The following is a 10,346-nucleotide window of genomic DNA, read 5'->3' as shown; positions in this document are numbered from 1 at the left end:
AATTACAATGTTTTCTGAGTACACAAAAGAACTAGATTTTGTAATCAGTGTCTGAGTTTATGCTTCTCTCCTTAAGAGCATTCAATTTCCATGCACATTCTTTAGCAGGAGGTTAAAACACAATGGCAGAAGAGAATGGACTGCTTTTATGTCCATGTGGTAGTAAACACTTCAAGCTAGAAATAAAAGTTCAAAAACCTGTGTTCTTTCCAAATCAGTAGTAAAGCAACAAAAAACACACAACTTTCATAGCTTTTTTTACTGAAAATTTAATTTTACAAAATACCCTTTTCCATCAAAGAAACTTCCCTGCAATGTACATGAACCCAGTGTTTTATAGATCTCTACAGTGAGATATCAGAGAGGTTTGAAAGAAGGAAAAAAACTTTTAGCAGACACCTAGTTGCAAAACCTACAGCAATGTGAATACAAGTGTGTCTTAAAATGCTAAAGAAAGTAATGCAATATAACTGGTGAATCTATTTGAAATGTGAAAAGTTTCCTTAAAATGGTCCATATGGTATGCAGAACATCACAGCTGGCACTAAACTGCCTGTATTTAGGCTTAAACACAAAAACAATGTATGTAAGGAACAGTTTTCTGAAAAAGAACTCAAGTGCTGCTCTCGTAAGGCAAACATACACAAAAGTGCTGACAGCACACAGGGAAACCCACCAATTGAGATGAAAACTCGTGTTCAAACACTGAACCTTTGTTTCCTTAAACTTGCCAATAAATGTTTCAAGGATAACCAATGCCAAACTAACAAGAGGACACCCTTTTAACGAGCGAGGTGTCACACATACTTGTACATAGTCTCAGCAAATATGCCCAGATATATCTGGCTGGCTGGGCAGAACCTAGCTGGGCTGCTGCATCCTGGCAGCTTTGAACTTTGAAATCCTCTTTGGAGGTTCTTCTGATGCTTCAGACAAGACTTCCTCTGATTTCCACTCCAGAATGGTAGGCAGGACAGGCAGAGCAACGACTGGGTGTGGTATTAAGGAGGGAGACAAAGGCTCCTTTTCTACAACAGTTCCGGAAAATGCCTACAACAGAGGAGAATACTCAAAATGAGCTAATAAAATGCAAATGTGAAGCTATGCCCATAAGGTCATTACCCTGTATTAGCCTGATTAGGATTGTTATTTCTCTTAATCAAAAGTAAAGAAATGTCTTTAAATCAATGATCATTCCTTGCATAAGTAACCAAATTGTAATTAACCTCAATATATAGCTTGTTCAAAGATGACCAAATGAAAGACAGTGTCTTAAAAGTACTACTTCATCTTATTCCTACCACATAAGTGATCTAAAAATTTGCTTCCTCACTGACACATGCTCAAGAAATAAAACCACTGATGTAATATATAGCTTCATTTTGGATAAGGAATGCAGAGACTTTGCAAAGTTGGAGCATGTGAGCATTTCTATCATACGTCATATTTTATGACTTAGTATCTTCTAATTGCATCAAGCTGACACACTGCATACAAATTGGCAAGCAGATATTTTGTTTGTTCTTTCTCCTTACCAAATATGATCAAATAATAGTGAAAGCAATTTATACTTAAGAGAAAGGCAAACTTGCCTCCAACTATTTCTTTCAACTTGCCTCTATAAAACATCTAATAAAAACATTTAATGTTTAAAAATTATAATTTATAGGCAGCTGATTATGACTTAATCCTTTTTAACTTAGCTAAGAAATGATTCTTGGAAAACACTGGGAAAAAAAGCAGCTCAGAACTACTTTTTCTGAACATATTTAAGAACAAATCAGGCTGCTACGTACTGAAAACAGAAAATTCAGAATGCCTAAGGACAAGGGGGACCAGTTTACATTCAAGGTTTGATGCTCAGACTGGGCACAAAGGAATGCACACCAGATTCATTAACTATGCTTAGTTCTGCTTTTTCATAACTCAGTTACCAAGAAAAACAAAGCAAAACAAACCAGCCATTCTTTTCTTGCAGGACCTGCAAAAAGCAGGGGTTTTTGTTTTCTGCTCCAGTAGCCAAAGCCTGCCTAAAGCTGTGCCTGTACACAATTGCCTTGTTCTAACAACATGCTCGTTTTCAGAAACAGGTAAGCAGAATCATGGTAAAATCAGAAGCAAAAGTTAGTGTCTTGCAAGCATATTTAAAATGCCCACAAAACCAACCAAAACCACAGCATTTAAGAAAGCATGTCTAACTGGAGTGGCTTGCTCTCTCTCTCTCCTTATTTAGCACATTACACTGTAGAGAATAATCATGCCATATTAAAAAAATGGACAGAGTATACTTAGATGTTTTATAATAATATAGCAAATACACTTCAGAAAGTCTAAAAATGACGTGCTAACTCTACAGACGGACCTTCCACCATCAATCACACCCTGTCTGGATTCATCTGTAACTGTTTGTATGAAAAGTGATGATAAACTATAGCTTTTAAGAGGAATCAGTTTCCTGTAGAAAGTGTGAGGTTTTTTTAAATAGAGTTTACATTGAACTTGCTCACTGCATTGGAAACTACTGAAAATTCATCTAGTTTGAAAAGAATTAGTGCAAATTCACAAATGAAGAATATTCTGCCCTGAATTTCAGAATAGCAGCTACATTTAATTCTTGTACTCACCCAGTCACTAAAGCAACTGTACACTTTCCCTTATGTTGTACAGTCTCTTTCATTTACAATGAAGCCCTGAACTTTCCAAACATGGAAAATGGATTTGTTTGGGATCACTAATAGCCCTACTCTGGAATAGGATGAGTAGAGGTGTAGTGCTCCCTTCCACTAGGATGAGCAGAGGTGTAGTGCTGCCTTCCACAGGGCATTTCCTCTGTGTTTAGCAAGTCCTAATAACTCAGCTGGTACTTGTGACTACTAATACTTAAAAACATCACCTGGGAAACAGATGCCAGGTAGCTGTGCAACATAGGTTGCTGAGAATCAACTCCCCCTTCTCATCACCTATGAAGCACAGATTTCTATTTTTTCCTTTTTTTTTTTTTTTAACCTTGCTGTATATCCTAAGGGACATCTTCAGAATGATCCAGTAGACATGACACTGCTTTCAGTCACTCCAGCAATGGACTATTTTGTCAAATCCTCATGGAAGAGTATCAGGTCCTGGGGAAGCCCCTGATTCATCTCCTCCCCTCTGCCCCCAGGATGACTATGACAGAACCTGTCATCCCACAATGTCCTTACGAAGCAAATTAGGTAGGAGTTAGAAAATTATTTTACAGGAATCAAACTGATGGTATAGACAACTACAGTCATTAAATTTCTTGTTTTTATCCCTGCCAACAATCAATAATTAATTAAAAACTGTACCTTGGTTGTCCCTGAAGAGGGAGGAAGCTTTTCCGGTAGCTGCTGCTGCCCCTCCTCCTCCTCAAGTATGCCTTCACTGTTGTCACTCTGAGTGGCTTCATCATAGCTCATACTCCTCTGAACTCCTTGGCTGTCATCAAACTCAGCAGCACTCTTCTCACTGGTATCGCTACAAACACTGTTCTCTCTACTTCGAGACTTCAAAATTGATTTACGAGGGACATATTCTCCATTCACAACATCAACAAAGACTCTATAAAAGACAAAAGGAAAATGCTAGCTTTAATAAACCATTTCAGGGTCATATGACAAAGTTACAGTTATCTTGCTTTGTCTTTTGTACAAATTAATTATGATGTGCTTTTCTAACATTTTTGCTGCAGAATTACAATGCTGTACCTTCTGAGACATTTTATTTACCAATGTACAAGAATCAATTCTGCAGAGCAAACACTGTTATGTCCGTTATTCAAGCATTAAGTTGGTATACTCTTCCAGCAGAAAATGTATAGCTCTTTGAAAAGTGTTAAGAAACAGAATAGTGTGAGTTATCCAAGTTAGGAAAAAAAGTAAACTAGACAATTGTCAGGGTTGTTTCAGTAAAGAAAAACAGAAAATCACAATGACTGAAGATTTTCTAGAATGAAGTCCTCATCAGGTGTAGAATATAAAAACAAATACTGAAACATTCATTGCACAAGGGAAGGATGAAGCTTGTTCCTGCGAAGTGCCATAATCTCCTGCTTTCAGTCATAAAAAAGGAGAAAAAAAAAGGAAGAAAAAAAAGCTTTTAAGATCAGATCAACATGAAGACACTTTTCAAGTATTCTCAAACTGTAAACTGATAAAGAGTCCTCTTCCTACACTTTGTACCCCCTCTCCATGACTTAAAGAAGTCAAGGGTGCGTGGAAGAGAAAGACTGGCATTATAAGACAGTGTTAATTTTATCAAACTCATGAAGAAAAAGCCCAATGATTGGATGAGTTTTAAGGGTGTTTTTTAACAGCTTTATTCATCAGCCACCCCTGGGAACACTTGCATCTCTCTACAGAAATTGGGGTTCCTTTGCAGAGCTCTGGGAGAGCACCACGGAAGAATCCTTTACCTATCTTCAGCCCCAGCAGCTCTAATTATAGAAAAGGATTTACATTTTCCCACTTTTTGACACATTTTTTGAGATATTTAGCCTCCTGAATACACTGACATACAAATGTAGTGTGATTTTCACAAGCACTCAATCAAACAATTTAATAGGTGTCTGTGTATATCTTTACAAGCCTAAATACTTGGTTTAACCCTCCTGTCACCTTAGTTTTGTATGTTATAGAGTCCTCTCAGCCCAACAGCATTTCTCAGGCTCTCTTAACTGTGGTTGTTCTACAGGCGAGCACTTATTTTTACAAAGAATAGAGCAGTGATGGACTAAAGTCAGGGAGAAGAAATGCAACAGAAAATATGGCAACAGAAACCTGAGTATATTCTGATGATACTGGAAGGAAGAGACAAAAACTGACAATTAGTAACTGGGAAAGAAGGTGTATTACAAGGGATAGATCTGGTCAGTTACGCTTGAAAACAAACACAGAAGCCAAAGACATGGAATTAACCAGAAGATATAACATCACTGTTGTATCTCTTTACACAAAGGTACTAACAAATTTACCTCGGTTTCAGAAGGTCTGAAAAAGTAGATGAATTGCTAACTGGAAAAGAAAACTTTAAGCTTAAAAATGTTTTACAGATATGAAAGTGCAGCAACCATGCAGATGCCACAAACTTTCATTTTTAAGTAGTAAACTCAGTTCCAGCTGTTTCTTTCAGGAAATAGTAGTCTCTTTTTCATACTATAGGTAAACAGAAACATAAAGAGGTCTGCAGAGGGGAAAGCTCACGTGCCAGTGCTATGAATCACACACCGGTAAATGTCTGCTGGGGTTTTGATGTTAGGCAGCTCTGGAGTTGCATGGCTATTGCCACTGCCATTCTTCCGTTTACGCCTGGCCTCTTCTTTTTTTTCACTGAACTTCAAAGTAGTATTTTTTCCTGTGTTTATTCTTACCTGAAAATTGAACATAAAGGATGGTCTAGAGCATAAAATCAACAACCACTAGGCTGCAGATCAACTGACTCCTGACATTCTCCTATCCAAGCAGTTGGTAACTATGAAGGGTACATAACTTAAACATAAACAGTAACATTCATAGCGTGAACTGTTTATTATTTACCACTTGCAGTAGGCTGGAGCATTTCTTTGCACTAATATGCAAGATTTTGCATACAGCGTATGAAAATCTGCTTGTTCAACCTCTGCTCAACAGCTGAGTTGTTCAACAATTAATTTAAAGTCCAGTTAAAAAGTAATTTTAAAAACTCCAAGACAGAAAACTGCTTTTCCAGAAGCCAGGACAGCAAGCATACCTTTGAAGATAATTTTTTTAATACCATATTTGATACTGCAGGATCTTAACAGTGGGTTTCAAGCATTTGAGAAAAATACAAAATGTCACCTGCAGTTACCACTCCACGTTATCTGCAATTTTCTGTCTTAGATATGGTATGTATGTTTTATGTGATCTCAAGAGAAAGATTAAAAATATACATAAAGTACAAACCCTTTTAGGTTCAACAGTGTGAGAGAAAAAAATAGTTGGAACACAGTTATCGTCAACATCTGTATCATCTTCATCATCACTATGATAATTAGTAGAGCCATTAAGGTGGCCACCAAACAAGTCTGAATTTGTTACTTCTTTGTGGAAGTTGCCCCAGGTAACACAGTCGTCTGTTCCGTATGTCCCATTCAGATCTGTCCTCTTATCTTCTTTCTTCTCTTCAGAGAAGCCTGCATCTCCTCCATTTGTCTCAACTCTATCAGGCATCCTATGGAATGAAAAATATCCAAGTGAACTGAGGCAATTCATACTCTTGAGAGACACAGGAGTGCAAAATCATGAACAAGCCTGTACGTAATTTTCTTTATCCAGATAATGTATTTTTAGCCAGATTGTGGAACTTTTTTTATACCCTGTAAGAATGACTATGTCCTTCCCATGTCAACTGGAAATACCAAAACTATGACATTCTGGCTATATGTACTGCTGTAGGATCAGAAAAGATCTTAGGATGTCATTCAATACTAAATGTGTCAACTCCTACATTGCAAATGCAGGGGTTTTTTTCTAGCCTGTGGGAAATGGATTTTACTTCTCCCTCTTGTATAGTACTAAGGAAAATATACTGCTGGACTACTGTGGTTGCACATCAGAGGCAGGCTTTAGAACCTCTGGCCTTGCAGCACATGCTTTGTTCATGTTCCACCCTTCTTCCACTTATTACCAGTAGCCTATCAGTTATCGGCATTCAATGCAAGATCCTTTGTGTACAAACAGAATCATACGCCTGTAGCTTTCTGAGCTCCAAATCTGACAGTGCTACTGTAGCGCTGTACCTATCAAGTTCACCAAGTAGCAACTCTTGTCTCTCCAGCTCTTCTAAGCGAGCCCACAGTTCCTCTTCTGACTGAAAATGGCCCACGGATTTTGTATCATTTCCATTCACTGGAAAATCCACCTCAAAAACATTTGATACTTTTGGCTTTGAGTGAGGTTTGTGAGCAGTTCGGTATCTCCCTGTGTAATGAAAAATAAGATGCAATTACTAAAGCAACTGACAAAAAAAGCCCAAAACCCACAACCCAAAAAAGACCTGAGTGGTGGGAAAAAACCCACATAGGAATTAAGGGATACAAGCAGAACATTTTCCATTTCAAATTATTGTTTAACTGTTTAAGTGAAACTGTCAATGAACCAGAGCACCAGCACAGGCTAATAGTCTAATAGTCTCCGGATGTTACAGACATACCAAGGCAAAGCAGAGATGTTTATTGACAAAGCAGGAGACACTGATCGTATGACACTTTAATTACAACACAGCATTTTTTACCTCTTGTACCAGACAGTAGACTTTGATTTGCTCTGATAGACACCAACATGTGAATGTAACATTTGCTCACTGCCCCATTAACAGCAGCATTTTATTCACCAGGAAAACAAACCTAGTTCATATTTTTGCTCATTTTGGGCAAAGTTACCTATATTTAAAGAGCAAAGCCTTTTTGGTTTTGGTTATATTTTTTTAAATTTAGAGTGAAGATCACTAAAAATTATCCCCAAAGTCATCTGGAAAATCTGACCAAAATCCAGTCATTATGTATCACTTACTCTAGGGAAAAAGATCTACTCTGAAAAGCATAAAAAACCTGCCTTTCAGAAATTGTAAACATAAATCCCTTTAAAGCTTCAGAGGTGACCCAAAATACACACTTGTGAGTAAATGGTAGCCACCAACAAGTTCTTGCTGGCATTTAAAAGCTTTGCTACCCAGTAAAATGGTGTATCCACTGAGAACAGGGAATACTTTTTAGCATTTGAGTGCTGTCTAGCACACAGGGAACAAACCACCTGCCAACAATACTAATGTTTTAGCCCTGTCTGTGTGAAGGGCAAGACTGCTCCTTCAGTCCCCCTTCTCCCAGAGATCAGCAGTTCCTTGAGCATCGCCTATATGTGCACAGTCCCAGGCAGCTTCCCAAGGGAAATTCCCACTCTCTGCCCATCAGCACCCCCACACAGCATCCGCACCTCTCTGCAGGAGGGAGGACCCTTCCCCTTCCATTCCTCCCACAAATACACCCAACGTTTTGTCTGTACAGCAGGACTCCACTATCTGTGTGAGGCTTTACGAAATTCTCTGTGCATCTAATCAACAGTAATACAGTGTCCTCATTATTCAGCATCCTTCAAGTTTCAGAATCTCTTTCTCTTAACTAATTGTATGGCCACTTTTTTAATTTTAAGAACTAGTGGCTTAAAGATATCCTTACTCAAATACATCCGCTTATACTTTAATCCTGAGTTAAATACAAATTCAATAGCAACATTAAAAAGCAAACAGGTGACTGTAAGTAATGGTGGAATGTGTATCCCCTACTCTTCCACGGGATAGCATTTTTCATCATCTCATTAAGAAAAGACTGAAAAGTACTTTATTGAGATTTGAATATAAATTGAGGTAAGCCAAGCAATCAGAGCAGCTTGGGAGAATTTCATTTGGTATAATTACAAAATTAATAAATAAAATTTGGGAGGATTAGTTAACAATCTATTTCAATTTGATTTTCAGATTATGCCCTCCCAATTTCTTTCTGTTACACTTGAGTGTTAATCACTAAGTTGGCTACCAAGATAAGCATGTGGCTTCCTGAACACCAGCAAGTGCTTCAATGTGCCAGTGGTTTTTCCCTCCTCATTCTAAGAAACTCAGCCATTAAGAAACCAGGTCAGAGCTCAAAGACAACAGAGGATGACCACTTGCTGCTCCAGTATCCACTGTGTTCAGTCATCACCACTACAAGGCACCACCATTAACTCCATACACTAACAAACAAAAAAGGTCAAATATTAAAATCCAAAATGGAGAGTCACTAATTAACTAATGAGATGCTCAGGATACGTGTCCTTGCCTTCCTCAGAGATACAGCCCATTTCCACATAAACAAAACCAATTCCTAGGCTGCTGAAGCAAAGGCTGCCTCAAAATAATCGCCAAGTTGCCCTTTTAGTTACTTCTCTCTCAGTCTCATTAGAGATTGGTGCTGATAGAGAATGCACTAATTCTCACAGATTATCAGCAAAGTTAGGATGATTTCAGAAAACAATGATGATGATGAAAGTTCAGGAGACTGAAGCTGCACAAAGGGTGACCTGGCATCCACAGCATGCTGCTGTATTAACACTGCTACAATGGAATGCATTTTCCAGAATGTTACTCCTCCTGTTTTGCAATGACATCTACCCAGAACAGTGGTGGTTTAACCCCAGCCAGCAATTAAGTACCATGCAGCCACTTGCTCACTCTCCCTTGCCTTCAGCAGGATGAGAATCAGAAGGTAAAAACCCATGGGTTGAGATAAGAACAGTTTAATAACTGAAGTAAAATATAATAGAGTAACAATAATAGTAATAATACAGGTAATATATAGAGATAAAAATAAAAGCCAAACAAAGACAAGTGATACACAATACAATTGCTCATTGCCTGCTGACTGATGCCCAGCCCATCTCCAAGCAACAATTGGGGCTCCTGGCCAACTCCCCCTAAGTTTCAGTACTGAGCATAATGCTCTGTGGTATGGAATGACCTTTTGGTCAGTTTGGGTCAGGTGTCCTGTCTCTGCTCCCTCCCGGTTTCTTGTGCCCTTCCTCACCAGCAAAGCATGAGACTGAAAAGTCCTTGATAAGGGTAAGTGCTGCTTAAAACAACTAAAACACTGGTGTGTTATAAGCACTTGTTCTCAGACTAAAGCCAAAACACAGCACTCCATCAGCTACCAGGAAGCAAATTAACTCTATCCCAGACAAAACCATGACACCCCTCAGTCAGCCTTGGCATATAAAGAGTATTGTGATTTATTCCAGAAAAATTGAATGTTGAACTGCCCAGTTTAGGCCTTTGCAAATCATGAAGTACTACTCCTCAAAATGTGCAAGTGATGCTATTTTCAGACTGCAAAATTACTTCTTCCTCCAACTTTGCCTGAGTCTTATCTATCAAGCACCACTTCAGATGGCACAGAAATTATACAGTCCCACAGCACAACCATCTTTGTTTCCCAGCATCCTCTCCAGAGAACTTCAGGAAGTATCTGCTTCAGTACAATGGATGAGATTGTTTTCACGTTTGTTTCACTGACGGCAGTGGAACATCCCAGTGGATGACAACATTTACATTGTCCATGTATGTCTCATCCCTGTCCGTGCCTCTTCCCCTCCCTGCTGAAACTGTTTGCATCCTTTCACCCTCACAGGCAGAGCCTGCAATTTTCTAGCCTGCCTTCTGTTGTAAAACTCACACCTGGGTGCAAAAAATGTCTTGTCTGGTTCCAGGAGCCAGCCTATTTTATTTTCTGCCTCTCTTCTAGAAAACTTCAAACTCCCAGTGTAGACTTTTGAAACAAAATC

The 10,346-nt window shown here is 38.6% G+C and overlaps 1 protein-coding gene across 2 annotated transcripts in view; it reads right to left on the bottom strand.

The window, feature by feature from the left end:
* Nucleotides 1–244: 244 nt before the first annotated feature.
* Nucleotides 245–10,346, bottom strand: part of URI1 (URI1 prefoldin like chaperone) — a 44,398-nt gene continuing 34,296 nt past the window's right edge. For both annotated transcript variants that reach the window (XM_031051803.2, XM_031051804.2), the window contains 5 exons: nt 6,776–6,956; nt 5,940–6,207; nt 5,244–5,386; nt 3,327–3,579; nt 245–1,050 (listed from right to left, as the gene is read on the bottom strand). In XM_031051803.2, the coding sequence (XP_030907663.1) occupies nt 862–1,050; nt 3,327–3,579; nt 5,244–5,386; nt 5,940–6,207; nt 6,776–6,956 (1,034 nt within the window). In that variant the 3' untranslated portion in view covers nt 245–861. The remainder of the gene's footprint in view (nt 1,051–3,326; nt 3,580–5,243; nt 5,387–5,939; nt 6,208–6,775; nt 6,957–10,346) is intronic.

Source organism: Melopsittacus undulatus, chromosome Z (assembly GCF_012275295.1).
Source record: "Melopsittacus undulatus isolate bMelUnd1 chromosome Z, bMelUnd1.mat.Z, whole genome shotgun sequence".
NCBI classification, from domain to species: domain Eukaryota; kingdom Metazoa; phylum Chordata; class Aves; order Psittaciformes; family Psittaculidae; genus Melopsittacus; species Melopsittacus undulatus.
The sequence above is the reverse complement of the archived record's forward strand: the minus strand, read 5'-3'. Positions and strand labels throughout refer to the sequence as shown.